A 15,589-nucleotide genomic window follows, 5' to 3' on the forward strand; every position below is an offset into this window, starting at 1 on the left:
ACTATATCAGGGATTGTATCAAGTAAACAAACATAAATGAACATTGATAAAACGTCATTCACATCAGGGGATAAAATTGTATGCTTAATCTAGCTTTTAGAATCAATAGAAACTTGAAGAATTGTATAACTAATTACAAGAATCTAAAAGACGGATAATTCTGTAATATGGAAAGTCGTTTGATTTCTCACACTAAGTACATTACTAAATAAAAATGCATCCCCAATGAAGACACTTCAGGACTTCTGTTTAATGTAAACCATTGGGTTTTTAGTATTTTACCAGTATCATTCAAAGTATTTAAGTAATGTATCAATCAATGTATTCAAAGGAAAACTCATAAGAAATTTTAAAATGCCCTTATACTCTAAATAAATTGTTCAGTCCACCTATGCTCTGTTATTTTGGCCTTTAAGGTAAAAAAGAGCTAAAAGTTTATAAGTCTATATAAACAAATATCAAGATCAACTTTTGAAAACTAGGAAAAACGCAGGAAATGACAACAGCAAATTTGGCAAGTTTACTCAGAATTAATCATGAATTTTTCATGTGTCATGCTACCATGGGTTTTATTATATTGATTATATTTCTTTCTCTGGTTATAAACTGTAAATCACATTCCTCATAAGAAACATATAGAACTTGAGGCTGATCTATACAGAATATGAAATAACATTTTTCGAAAATCTCAGAAGCATCTTAAACACAATCCAATACATAATCTACGGAAATTGCAATATTCACATCAACTAAATGGCCTACATGTTTAGTAGACGAATTCATAAGCTAAAACAATAATCAAGAAATATACTCACCAGATAGAAAATTAAAAACAAACTCCTGGTTTGTAAACAGCAATATCGAAGAATGGCCACAAAGACAAACTGAGTATAAGTCGAAAATTTATAAGTGCATTGAAAATCCTACTGATGGATCCAATGAAACGAATTTACCTTCTGAATTACACGGCAGCCATACATCTGAAGACTCAGAGCTAAAATCTGGCCAGAAAGCTGATTTGCTAGGTCTTTCCTTTGATTTTGTGTGCCATGCTCAAAAAACTGACAAAACATAAACATGTTATGACCATAGCAAATGCATATGTAGAAGGTGTCATACAGAACAAATCATAGAGTACAATAAATACACAAAATGGATATTGAACCGTTGAACCTAACTTACAGCTAAAGGTAGATTATATTTACCTTCTGTATAACATAATTCCCAAAGACATCTGTCATAAGAGTTAATGCCTGTGGAGAGATTTCCTGAAACACCATATTTTTCTCTTCAACTGATGCAGTTTCCAGTTTTTGTTGAATAAATCGGCTGCCATACTGATCAGAACTGAAGAAGCCAAGAAGTTCAGATGCATAAAATTTGATACAAATTATACAACAGCTGTGATAGTTGATAAAAAAAAACAATACCTGAACTCAACTACATGCCCAAAGATCTCTGACAGTTCAATACATCGGGTCTTACTATTCTTGAATTCCTCCAGCAATGAAGACCCATAAGCTTCTTCCATACTTCCCCCATTTTCAGAATGCCAAGGGCCAATAATTCCTCCAGTTGCACTTCTTGTACCAGGAGAAAATCGGTGGCTTCGATCACCATGCCTAACAGGTGGACTAGCAGGTGCCACTGGAGAACTTGGAAGCACAGGACTCAAATTTGGACTAACTGGATATGGCACAGCAAGGCCATAGGCTGAATTAGCATAATAAGCTGGATTGAGAGCGCCACCTTTGCTTAAAAAGGGCATGCCATATTGTGACTTCTGTTGAGAAAACAATGCTCCAAAATAGGCTTTTTGTAATTCAACTAAATCAACATAGGAGCCACCCATGTAATTCCTTGCCATGGAAGGATCACTCAAGCCTGCAGCCATTTGTGCAGCATATTCAGCTGCTGACCTCTGCAAATACTGAAGATATAGTGTGTCAACTGGCATCTGAAGTCCAGCTCCCAATTGCCCACCTAATTTGTATAAATTCTGTATATCCCCAGCCCCTCTGGAACTTCCTCCAGAGAGATTAACTGCTGCATTTCTTGAGTCCAAACCAGAAAGAACATTCTCAAATGTAGGAGGTAGACTACCAGGACCAATGTATCCAGCCATTATGGATGGTAACATTGGATTAATCGGATACCCACTCATGCCATAATTTGGAGCACATACATTTGGAACATTCGCATTATGATAATGTCCATTGGCAGCATCAACATTAGAAACCCCCGCTGTAGATGATGCCTCCACAGCTGCTGATAAATTGGACATATGAGGTATGGATTGTTGTTGGGAGTAAATGCCTTCCCCTTGATATTGAGAAGAAGCAGAGGGCATGTTAGAATCGATCAAACCTCTGTTGCTTTGATTGGGGACAGCAAATGACTGTTCTGCTGTTTGTGTCAAAACTGATGTCTGAACAGAATCCGGCTGAGATATTCCTGGATGTTGATGCTGGTGATTTTGGTTCTGACCATTTTGAAGATGAAAAAGGTAATTTTGGCGCTCTACAATATCTTTCTGTAACTGTGATTTTGCATGTCTCTCGTCTTCAACTACTCCATTAGATGAGAGGCTAATGTTTGATAAACCAGCAGCAATTTCATCAGACTCAATTGAGTTTGAAGAAACCCCATTAAATGAACTGGAGGAACCAATATTTTGTCTATCAGGTATGCCAAATCTTCCTCCCATTGCATTAAGACTTGGACTAGGAGACCTTGTCACAACGTGTTGAGGATCTGGAGTTTGGCTTCTTGAAAGAGAAGCACCCAAAGACCTTGCTACTACATGCTGAGGATCTGGAGTTTGGCTTCTTGAAAGAGAAGCACCTAAAGCTGATGCAAAGGCATGCGAAGACTGGGTGCCAAGACTTTGAACTCTAGCTAGACCAGGCATTGGTGAGCTAGATCGCATGCCTTCAAGACCTGTTATATCATGATGCATTTGTGCAACCTGTGCCTCACTAGCACAAATGTTATCAACTCCATCATCATAAGCATTGCGACTTGCTGGTCTGGAAGGATGCCTAGGTGCTGGAGAAGATCTTCCAAGATCTTCCTGCAAAGAAAATATAGCAAATGTGTGATAATAGTATTAAATGGACTTAAATGAAAAAAACCAACTGATATGAGAAAATTATATTATTAATATTATTATTATTAAATCACATTACAACAGAACAAAGCAAAATCTATCAAATAGTACACTGATGTTTCCAGATGGATATATACTGAAAAATCATACCTAAACAAAATTCATAGACTAAAAAATAAAATTACTCTCAAGTCACCTTGAAACAAAGTAAAATCTATTGGGAAATTTTGCAAGCTGTTGCATTGAGAATATCCTTAACAAATATATTCAAAATATTTTCTATTATCATACCTTGTGAAAGAAGACATGAAATACTCCTATTTCTTAAAACAGTGGTACCAACAAAAACAACTAGGTAACTTCCATCATTAAATTATCAAGCATTGCAGAACAAGCTATGAAATACTCCTACACAGAATAGTGTTGTACTGCAAAAACTAGAAAACTTCCATAGTTGAAGAGAAGCTAACGTGCAGGATGGGGATACCTTCATAAAAAAGATAAAGAATATAAAGAAAAATCCTTCAGAAGAGAAGATTTTTCTCAGGTGAAGGACTGAATGGAAGAATAATGGGTTGCAAGACATAACAATAGTCACAAAGAAATACAGTATGGAGACAAGGACCTCACCCCAGTCCCCATCTCCATCCCCGCATTTCCTCATGACAGTATATCTATATATATTATAGTCATGCCTTTCTTTATTTACTCTTGTTATATTATTTGAAATTGCTTCCCACATTCATACCCCGGTCACCAAGTGACTCTGGATATAAATAATGTATAAGGTCCATTATTAGAGTCAAAACGAGGATAATTTAAAAAAAAAAATTAACAAGGCCATAAATAATGTATATGTTATGTTTTAATTTTAGAGTCAAAAAAAGGATAATTTAACAAAGCCATAAATACTCAGAAAAAGAATCTACAAGATACTTAAATATATTGGTCCAAGGAGGTTCCATAGCATGTTCTTGCATGCAACAAAAAACATAAACAAATGGAAAACTGTAAATCTGAAGAGTTAAAATAATATTAGCATATTCTTGCATACAATGAAGTAAAATCTCAAAGAGAACCCTACAGAACCAAAAATTTGTTGTGGTATTTTTGCCTACTAATGAATTGAATTAGCCAGAACATGGAGAAAAAAGTGGTGCTAATTGATAACCAAAAATGTTAACTAGAAAATACTCAAAGCATGAAGAAAATTCTTTGAAACACCTGACATCAAGTCAGTATATGACTTGAAACCAATAAAATAAAATGGAAAACACCTTTCTGGAAAATCAAAGCTTAAAAACTCAGCAGGTTACTTGTGAGATAAACAAGGTCAAAGAGTTGCTATAAGAATTTTTGGGCAAGAGCTCACAAGGTTTCTAGCCTAAGACTTACTAAGTATCCACTGGTCTAAGAAAAACTCACCAATTGAAATAAAACACCATTCCACAAATAAAACACATCATCATCCCTCATTTTCCTATTTTTCTGTCTTTTGTAATTGTGCTCTTTATCTCATTTTTCAGCTGCCTCGAATAGAACATCGATGATTTCAAATGATTTGCTAAATAAATTTGAAAGGTTTGTGGTGGTTTTTTTCACTGTAGACACCTAAATTTCATTAATTACCTATGTTACCCCAAGTTTCCGGGACGGAGACGGCAGGGGACGGGGGTACGCATTTCCGGGACAGTGATTTTTTTTGCCAATTTTGGGGACGGCTAGAGGATGGCAAAGGGGGCGGCTATATAAAAGTAGGGAAAATTAAAATATATAGGGAAATTTAAAATATCCATATGAAAACATGGATAAAACATGCACATATCCATTATAGAACCTTAACATATAAGAACTAGTAGAGCTCTTATGGCAAATTTGTGTTAAATTGAGAGTCAATGTCAAATTGCTTATAGAATTCATTGTCTATATGCAGAATTTATGGGGACGTCCCCTAGGAGTCCCCTGTCCCTGGGACGGGGACGGCTGAAAAAAATATCGGGGACGCATCCCTGAGTAACATAGTTAATTACATTAATTGAATATTAGTCATCTTAGTCGTATTTATTGATTAAATAATTGCATATTATTTAATTAATTAATGTCGTCCCTCTAGCTAAATTAGTTTAATTAATTAAGATATGATACTATTAATTAACTAATGAATCCCCTTGATCATTTAATTAATTAATTTTCGTTTCTATTAAATAAAACAAATAAATCAATTTGTCTTAATAATTCATTTTGTCCTTTTCTTCCTTGTCCTCCAATTTGAATTAAATAATTCTAGTTTCAGCACATGAGTCATAACCTTAACCTCCCTCTAAATATTCCTCTAACCCCAACCCACTGACTAACCCTTGGTTTCAAGTTCAACCAATCTTATCTCCTTAACCAACACTTAATCAATCTTATCCTAATATGTGCACATTCTTATTTTTTTTAAATAAGGAAAAGAATCTAAATTTGGGTGTCTTTCTCCCAAATTCGCACTTGGCTTCCCTTCCACATGTCATCCTTTGCATTGCCACTTGTCCTCAAAAAGACAAGTGTTGCATTTTTCAAACACCCTCACTTCCCCTACATTTCTATTTAATGCATCAATTTTCCTTCACAAACCATCACTCTCATTCCATAGCAAAGTTATCATGCCATTTTGCATCCACAAATCACATCCATTTTAAGCTTAAATCTTGCATTTCCATCACCATGAAGCTATATTGAGCACTCTAGGAAGTATCAAAGTGAGCACACATTGAACCGAATCGAAGGACAAATCCTGATCAAAAGAGGCTTGAAGTTTGCATTCTCTTGCTTATTTCTTGTTTACTTAACTTCTTTTTAAACCTCCTTATCTTGAGTGTTTGCTTGATATTTGTGTTGTTTAGGTTGCTAAGATTGCATTTCAATCTTTTTATTTTACTCACATTTATCTGCACACACTTAAAGGCAGAGTTCCCTAGGGACGTGTACCTGGAACCAAGCCTCCCATGTCAAGATGTGCCAATAGGGCAATTGGCTACCCATAAAAAGGCAAGGATGCAAGTTCCAGTTCAAGATCCTAAGACATACCATCAAAGAGGTTGATCATCAAAATGTAGTGGAGGTGGTTACTGATATGGCATACGTCTAAAGAGCAACTGATAAATTGGTTGAGTCCATAGTTGAAAAACTCAGACACAGCATTTACTTGGCAGGCCCGAAAAATTGAAAAAATCGAAACTTAGCAAAAAACGCGGGGAAAAACTCAACAATAACTCGACAAATTTATCGAACATTTGAAAATACATTAAGTTTTAAAATGTTCTTCAAAAAAACACATATTATCGAATTTGTAGAACATATTAATGATTTCCATCATAACTAAATCAAAATTATATACCATTTACATATATATATTAGTGATGATTATATACCATAGAACTTATTAAGTAAAATAGTTTAAAAGATATTAATCTAACAATTATTTTCATTGTTTCAACAATTATAAAGTTATAAAGCGTCTATTTGCTATTTAACAAAAAAAAATATCATATAATATTTCAAATAATAAATTTAAAGATATTTTAATTATTTTATTTTAAATTAAAAATAAAATAAACAAATTAAATTACACAATTAAATAAAACAATTAAAAAACTAAAGATTATCCCTCTTAATTTTATATATATTATATATTTTACAAATTCAAGAAAAAAGCTAATGCTTCCTACAATTTCCTATTTCTATATTTTTAAGATGCACCAAACAAATTCATTCTCCATAGTATAAATTTAGAGTAATCTATCGTCATGTGCCCTAATCACCTGTCGTGTTGCAAACAAAGGACAAAATGAAGTTAAAACAATGTCTTAATCTGCTCGTCATGTGCCCTAATGCCTCTCGTGTACCAAAGAGAGGCCAAAATGAAACCAAAACAGTTTTTTTTTAACTACAGGGCAAAAAATGTCTATCTAAGGATTTACACAAGTTTTTCACCAAAAAAATGTGATCTTTTCAAGTTAGTAACAGGTTTTTCATGGTATATTCACCACAAGTTTTTGAAAAAACAATCATCGACTAATCTACATAGTAACTCATCAATCTTGTTGGCTCGCAATTACTCGCGAATTTAGCAAGCTATCTATGAGTTTTGCATCCTTGGTTGAGTCCACCTACAAGCAAACTTACTAGAGCCTCCGTTGTGTACAAACCATGAATAACGCATTGATGGGTATTAAATCAAGTGGATCAAGACAATTGTGATGGCTACAAGGGAGGAGTGGATGTTCATTTCCAACCACTATACCTTGGAATTGTTTCAATCATTTTCAAAGAAATTCAATCGAGAACCAATTTACTCCATACTTCATTCTATTGCAAAGAATACTTTAGTTGTAGGAGCCCTTGCAACTTAAATCGTATCAAGGAGTGGACTAAATAATGGTAATCTATGACAAAGTAGGGAGAGAGGGTGAAGGCACATTGCAGTCATTGATGTGTTCTAGTCATATATGTGAGGCACATCAAATCTTTTGTATCCCTAGTTTTGAATCATTAAATATGGGGATTCTAGCAGTCCCAGCCTTGGAGAGATGCATGACAGTGGGAAATGATAAACACCACATTACACATTACCCCATATGTCGTGAATCCAATATGGATTGTGATGGCATTGGGTAGAGTTGTCCCCATAATTGATGGCAAGGTGAAGAAGGGTGCCTCACGAAGGCCTTTAAAAAGAAAAGGGCTAATGAGGTATCAAAGATAAGAATAAAGTGGATCAAATTTACTAAACTCAACAGCTACAAGCATTCAGCATGGATAGGCAAGGCAACTTTAGCACAAGAGATCCAATTTGCAAGTAGCAACCAAGTGGGCCTCTAGGATATTTGCATCCAAGCCATTTTCCTCCTCTCACAAATTTATGGGTCCTCTATTACTGCAAAAATTTAGTGAACATATAGCTTCATAGTTCATTTACTCTATTAAGAGAAATTGAGTTAGCTCTAGGATGGCGATGAAGCTTGTTTTTATAGAGTCTTTTGTCTCATTGATTGCAAGACATCTTAGTAAACAAAAACCCTAGCAACACAATGGAATGTAGACCTTGAGGAACTAACACAAATTGATGAGGACCAAGTTGTGCAGCCAATTGGGGTATTGTTGCAATACACAATTGAGTCTGATAATATTACTGATGACAAATAAATTCAGCATGGATAGGCAAGGCCGCTTTAGCACAAGAGAGCCAACTTGCAAGTAGCAATCACCTGGGGCTCTAGGATTTTTGCATCCAAACCATTTTCCTCTCAAAAATTTATAGGTTCTCTATTACTGCAAAAATTTGGTGAACATATAGCTTCATAGTTCATCCACTCCTATGTCACAAAGTTCAAGTTCGAGTTCATGTTCGACAACAATAAAATTTGAACTAAGTTCGGCCAGGGGGAAAAATTCGAAAAAAAAAATCGTCATTAAATTCACCTTATATAAATTTGATTTTTTCAAATATAAGTAATATATTCACAAAATTATTAAATAACACTGCTACATTTTAGTTAATAAAATAAATAATATATATAAAGATAAAAATAATAAATTATATAAATGATGATATGAAAATATATAGAAAGATAATATAAAGAAATAATATTAAAAATATACAACTATTATATATTTTCTACATTATTAATATGTAATTTTATTTATATATAATTGTATTAATAAAATATAAATAACTAATATATAAATAAATAAATAAAATATCTTACATACAAAATAGTATTAAAAATGTATGAAAACATACTATAAATTAATATTAATCATATTTAAAAACATACTAACATAAATGATATAAAAAACACATTTAAAAAAAAATCGAGGGGTCGAAGATTATCGGTATCGGACGCCTGGAAGGAGTCATTAATCTTGAAGTTGTGCAAACCCAACGATGTCGTAGAAGAACCAAACTGAACAAGAGCCAAAGGATCTCGCCTCCACTCGGATTTGACAAGCCCCTCATGGCAGAGTGCCCAATGTGAGTGAAAGCATCCACACTTGGGGCTAGAACCTTGCGCCAAATAATACATCATGGAGTCCTGCAAACCGTAGTCGAAACAACCCACGAAAGATAAAATGCAGAAAAAAGCCTTATATATTTTTTTAATATATTTTAAAAAACATTGTGTTCGAATATCTAACGAATTTTAATGATTTTTTGGTAATCCTTTGAGGTTCGCCGAATTTCAAAATTAATGGCCGAAATTTTGCAAACGTTGTGAACTTACATCCACTCTATTAAGTAAAATTGAGTTAGCTCTAGGATGGTGAAGAAGCTTATTTTTATAGTGTCCTTTGTATCAATGATTACAAGACATTTTAGTAAACAAAAACCCGAGTAACACAATGGAATGTAGATCTTGAGGAACTAACACAAATTGATGAGGACCAAGTTGTGCAGCCAATTGGGGTACTATTGCAATACACAATTGAGTCCAACAATAATAGTGATGACAAATAATAGACATGTCCATCAAATAATGAGTTTGATTTATGAGGTTCTTACTCAATGTACCTACTACATAATCCTATGTGCTTCAATTTTTGAGATCGATCAATATTATCAATTCAATGGATAGTCAATGTAAATTTAAAAAATTGAATTTCAATGTCTTTTGGTTTGTTTAAGTTATATTTAGGTGTTTTTAACAAATATATATTTTAAAACTTCAAAGGTTATTTTTATATATTATTTTAAAAGTCAACACCCCACTATCCATAAAATCAATAAACCAAAATTCAAAAAAAGTAAACCATACTAGAAACCCATACTTCTTTCACTTCAATTTTAATTTTGTTCTAGATTTGAATATTTTGGTTTTTTTTTTCCCATTTTCTTCTTTCTTTCAAAGCTAAGACTTCAAATTTTTCTCCTTTTGCTAAGGTTTTGAAAGTTGCAATGATATAAAAATTACTTCCTCATTTGGCCACAGTACTAGCTAGTCTAGTACCATACTTTGAAGTAATGCAATCCAAGTTCAAAGTTGAGAATGCTGGTATGCAACTATTGTGATTTTCATATATGAGGAGTCATCAATCACCTCAAATATCATCTTACATAGATCTTTGGCCGGGATGTGTAGTTGTGTATTGTTGTGAAACCTAGCGTTACACAAGAGATGAAGGTTCTCCTTGCTAGCTACAAGGATAAAAACAAAAAAGAAGATAACAATTGAGGCAATTGCAGCTATTATGGATTCTCCCCCTAACTCCAAGGATAAACTATAAGGCATACAAAATTGAAACTAATTCACTACAGAGAGCTCTAATAGTTGCATCATAGTACTTTATTCCTCATAATACTCCTCAAGCATAGCCTTTTCTTGATGTACTGCTTGGAACCAAGAGAAGCAATGTAAAGCAAGGACGGCTACCACAATTTTTGGGCATAATAACTACAGATTCCATCTTACCAAAAGCCAATATTAAGATTTATCGCAACTATTGCTAGGAACAGATTCAAAGCACCTCTACTCATGACTTGTGTGAGACCTTGTTGAAGTCGAGAAAAAAAAATGAGGTGATATTAAAAGATAAAATAATTGGTGCAAAGAAAATTGCAATATTTTGTTCAAAGGATGGAGGGATGACAAGAGCTGCACACTGATCAAATTGCAAGTGGCTTCAAGGGAGATTGGTGTTCTTGGAGTCCACCTATGCCTCCTGCTAATTGAAAAATGCAAGGACTTTCTACAATATGATGGAGGAAATGATAATGAAAGTGGGTCTTGAAAACTTCATCCAAGTCATGACTAACAATATTGAAGCACACATAGAAGAGGGAAGACTCCTTGAGAAAAGCAGCCTTTATCTCAACAATTGCATTGATCTCCAACTTGAGAACATTGGCAAAATTCCATAGGTAAAAAATAGGGTTGAAGAAGCTAGAAACATTACCAAAACATCTACAACCACCTTGGGTACTTAATTTGGATGAAAGAGAACACGAAAAAAAGAAGGTTATGTGATCAAGAGTCACACAATTTGCTACCAACTTCATCTCATTATAGAGTATTGCAGCCTCTATAGTGTCTATTAATCAGATAGTTGAACAATTGCTGGTTGGAGTCTCCAAATTCAAAGAAGGTTGAATGGAAAAAGGTCATGAAAATTGCGTTTTATGACATGTTTGCCAAGGGTATAAGTGAAATCTTCAAGGTATCTTTAAAAAACTAAAACGAAGAATTACAAATTTACAAAGTAATCAACTCTATTAATTTATTATGTTAAGGTGTTATTTGTATGAGGCCATAATCAAGGCCAAGGATTGAACCATAATTTTTTCTTTTCATTTCTATAAAACCAATGAGGTTATGAATGGCCTCTACACATGCACAACAAGATGATGCCCTACGAAACACTTGGAGACAACATTCTTACCAAGTTGCATATTTATAAGGATGTGGAGAATAAGTTTTTTTCATCTTCATGCATTCAAAAAAGAATGACCCAACAGCCAAGTACAAAAAATTGAGTCCTTCAAAAGTTCAATGGTTGTCTCATGGTTGTCTCATAATATCGTACATCTTTAATAAGTACAATTCTAATTTGCTTATAAATTTACAAAAGTCCTCTTTGGGGATTTGTCGTAAGAAGATAAGTGGTGCAAAAACACCAAATGTTCAAAGCCTTTCCCCACTACATTTTGTGCCTACCCTATCGTGCTTTTATGTGTGAGCACAACTATAACATGTTTGAGGCCATTCACATGATGAGTGCAACCTATTAACCCAAAAGCACCTCAATGACCTTGCTTTTATGTTGTGTTACCAGGTCCTTCCCTGAAACCTCCTATAGTGTTGTAAATTGCATCCCTATGCAATTTCTTGCTCAGCTAGGCCCCTATTTAGCATGTATGGCCTACCACATCCAGTTCTGCTCATCCTAACCCAATTCAGCATACCATTCTGACATCTCCCCCTCATTTAGGACCTCATGTCCCATTACCAGGTCCTTCCCTGAAACCTCCTATAGTGTTGTAAATTGCATCCCTATGCAATTTCTTGCTCAGCTAGGCCCCTATTTAGCATGTATGGCCTACCACATCCAGTTCTGCTCATCCTAACCCAATTCAGCATACCATTCTGACATCTCCCCCTCATTTAGGACCTCATGTCCCATTACCAGGTCCTTCCCTGAAACCTCCTATAGTGTTGTAAATTGCATCCCTATGCAATTTCTTGCTCAGCTAGGCCCCTATTTAGCATGTATGGCCTACCACATCCAGTTCTGCTCATCCTAACCCAATTCAGCATACCATTCTGACATCTCCCCCTCATTTAGGACCTCATGTCCCAACTTGGGCCTGCTTTGGACCCCCCTTAGTTTGGCCCCACATTGAAATCACATAACGGTCAAGTAGATTGGGCGGGAAATCTTTTCCCGTGTCAGCTTACTCCGTGTTTTACACCCCGAAATGCTTGAGAGAGGTATATGAGCAAGGTAGCCTCCTCATTTTGGGTAAGTCCACATCAATCAATAAGGCGAACTTGAGATCAAGTAATCAACAATCAAGGCATTTCATCCCACCATATTCTTCATTGTGGCAACCTTCAACAACCTTCATGCAAGCATGTCTTTTGTGAAGCCCTTTTAGATCTTTTGTGTGGAGTCATGCTATTGCATCAACATTCATGATCATCTTCAAAGAAGCATTTGCATTATCAAGGTATAAGATACTTCGTTTTCAGATCTAGCCTATGCTACCTAACAACACGCTTTCCTTTCAAGTTCATTTCAATTCAATTTCAAGGTTAATCCAAAACCGAGGTGCAAAACCCTTTCTCCCCGACAATTTCCTCACTTTTTTGTGTGCAAGAATAGGTGAAGCTACAAGAAGAGGTGCAAAATCATCAAACAGAGATCTGCACTCAATGATTTGTTGGACCGAAACTAACGTGAGTGGGGCACCCTAGGCGACTGAGTCTCGAGAGCGGGGTGCCCTGTCTGACTGAGTCTCAAGAGCAGGGCGCCCTGGCTGACTGAGTCTCGAGAGCAGGGCGAGCTGGCGACTAAGTCCCTACACTTTTGCCTGAAATTTGGACTGCAAGTTAGCCTTAAGCCTGTATTATTGCATACTTTTCCAGAATTGGACTATCAGTCTATTACACACAAGAAAGGGTCAGTTCCTCATCCTAATCCTAATTTGCATAGTCACTTTCAACTCACAACAAAGGACCATTGCATCCACTTTGTGCTTGAACTTTTTAAGCATAACAAGGGGTTATAATGCTATTTTTTTCAATTATAGTGTTGTTAATTTGTAATATTTTTCATTTCAGGCTTATACAGAATGGCTGGAAGTTCTAGTTCTTTGCCTGAAATGAAGAGAGTTCTTTTAAATTTGATGCAAAATCGCCTCTTTGGCGACATATAACAATGATTTAACAAAGTCCTAATAGAGGGAGTTTTCTTTCGTGATGTAACTACTATCAAAAAGAGTATTCAACACCCATTGGCTCTTGCTGACCCTCTTCATTAATCATGCTATGAGAAGTAGAGCTCATAATGACACTACAAGAAATGAAATCTATGGTTAACATAAATATGTTATAAAGTTGTTAAATTATTCACAAGCTCAATACACAAGCATACATAAAAATAGGAATCCTTGCTCTTCAACCTCCATCAAACAAGGATTTTGTTTTTGTTTTTGTTTTTATTGCTTCAAGTCACACAAAGCACGAAAGCAAAGGATGCACACAAAACCAGAGTCCTAATTTGACCAATATTATAAAACTAAAAAAGTTAAATCTTAATCAACAATTTAATAATCTATGCACATTTGCAAATAAACATTTCAAAATTAAATAATTCTAATTTCATAAATAAATTAATAAAAATCCTAAATCATTACTATTATAATTGTAAAGTTAATACTTAAACCTTTAAATGTTGTTTTTAGGGTTGTCTAACTATTTAGTTGATAAAAACAACTGTTCAACAAACCTAAAAACAGCATTTTATAAATTTATAACCATATCGCATATATGATTCTATGAACAATTTATAATTTTATTACATTTTAAAATTGAAAACAAAACAAAAAAACTATTACATAATCATGGAATTTCAGGTTTAACCATTTAGGAATGAACAATTTAAAAAAAAATCAAATTTGCAATTAAAAGAAGAAAAAAATGGCAAGCACAAGGAGCGAGGAAATAAAGCGGGCAGGCGACCTCAAAGGGAAGTTATGGAGCGAAGGGGAGGAAGCAGAATTACTGGGCAACAACCATGTCAGGAAAGAAGAACATAGTCTGCAATAGGTCTACGAAAATGGCAAGTAGGTGGATAAATGCCTCAATTGCAATCAGGAAGGACCTAAATTTGATAAACAAGATGAATGGCAGGAGAAGGAAAGGTATGGATTCACTAGACCCTCAAATCGGGGTTGGAATTATCAGAACAGAAGCCATACTCAGAAAAAATGAGGTGGCACTTCAGATTCAAGTCATTATCCAGGTAGATAGCAGGGGTTGCCATGGCTACAGCCACAGAGGCGAGTGCCTCCAAGAAACATCCCCAAAGGAAATCGGCGACCAGAGAATCAGGAGTATAGGAGGAACTATCAGCTTTCTAAATTTCTGAGCTACAAAAGTTTCAAGAAAGGTAGGAGTGGGTGGTCCAAGCAAACATAAATCCCAAAGGTGGATTTATCCGACAATTGGCGAAGCAAGGATAACGCAATGATATGTCTGGAGGCACAGGCACACACTAGCAAACCATGGAAAGGGAAAAGGATCATGATAAGAGATGGGGGACCATCACACCAGTATTCGGATCGGACTAGTAAGTCATCCAATCCATGTTTGTTAAGTCACTTTGTTTCAATTGATGGGAATAAAATTAGGAATGCAAGGGGGAGATTAAATAAATTGGGAATGTTTATCAAATAGGGAGGCGGACCTACGGAGGTTGGAATCACAGAAACCTGGTGTCACAAAAAATGGGGAGCCTATAATCTTGTGAGAGCTCTGCCCAATGGTTATTTTCTGGTAGAATTCCCCAAACTATCAAAAAAAGAGAAAGCACATTATTTGTACAATACAGGAATGCACCTTATTGGTCAGTACCCTCACTTCAATCCTTGGGAGCACAATGTAGGGGAAGGTCCGGTATGGATCCATTTATACAACATTCTGACAGACTACTGGGGGGAAGAGATTCTCCAAGAAATTGGTTGGGGATTGGGAACCTTTATATCTCTTGACAAAATTCTTGAGGATAGGGTTTGGGGAGCTTATGCAAGAATGTGTATAGGATTAACCCCCCAGCAAACCCTGTCGTCGGAAATAGAGATTCACACAGAAGGGGGAGTGCGGAAACCGAAAGTAGACTTGGAAGATTTGATGGTGTTATGCCCTAAGTGTACCTCCAAAGAGCATGGAATGTTGACCTGCAATGGGCCTGTTGAAGTCAATAGAGCAGATGAATACGACC

The 15,589-nt window shown here is 35.4% G+C and overlaps 1 protein-coding gene across 1 annotated transcript in view; it reads right to left on the bottom strand.

Moving 5' to 3' along the window:
* The window catches only part of LOC131047402 (pumilio homolog 1), a 43,383-nt gene that overhangs the window by 9,747 nt on the left and 18,047 nt on the right, over positions 1-15,589 (bottom strand). The window contains exons 2-4 of the mRNA XM_057981292.2: positions 1,431-3,073; positions 1,206-1,347; positions 954-1,061 (exon numbers count right to left, since the gene is read on the bottom strand). Coding sequence (XP_057837275.2) covers positions 954-1,061; positions 1,206-1,347; positions 1,431-3,073 — 1,893 coding nt within the window. The remainder of the gene's footprint in view (positions 1-953; positions 1,062-1,205; positions 1,348-1,430; positions 3,074-15,589) is intronic.

The sequence above is a fragment of the Cryptomeria japonica genome, chromosome 4 (assembly GCF_030272615.1).
Source record: "Cryptomeria japonica chromosome 4, Sugi_1.0, whole genome shotgun sequence".
NCBI classification, from domain to species: Eukaryota; Viridiplantae; Streptophyta; class Pinopsida; order Cupressales; family Cupressaceae; genus Cryptomeria; species Cryptomeria japonica.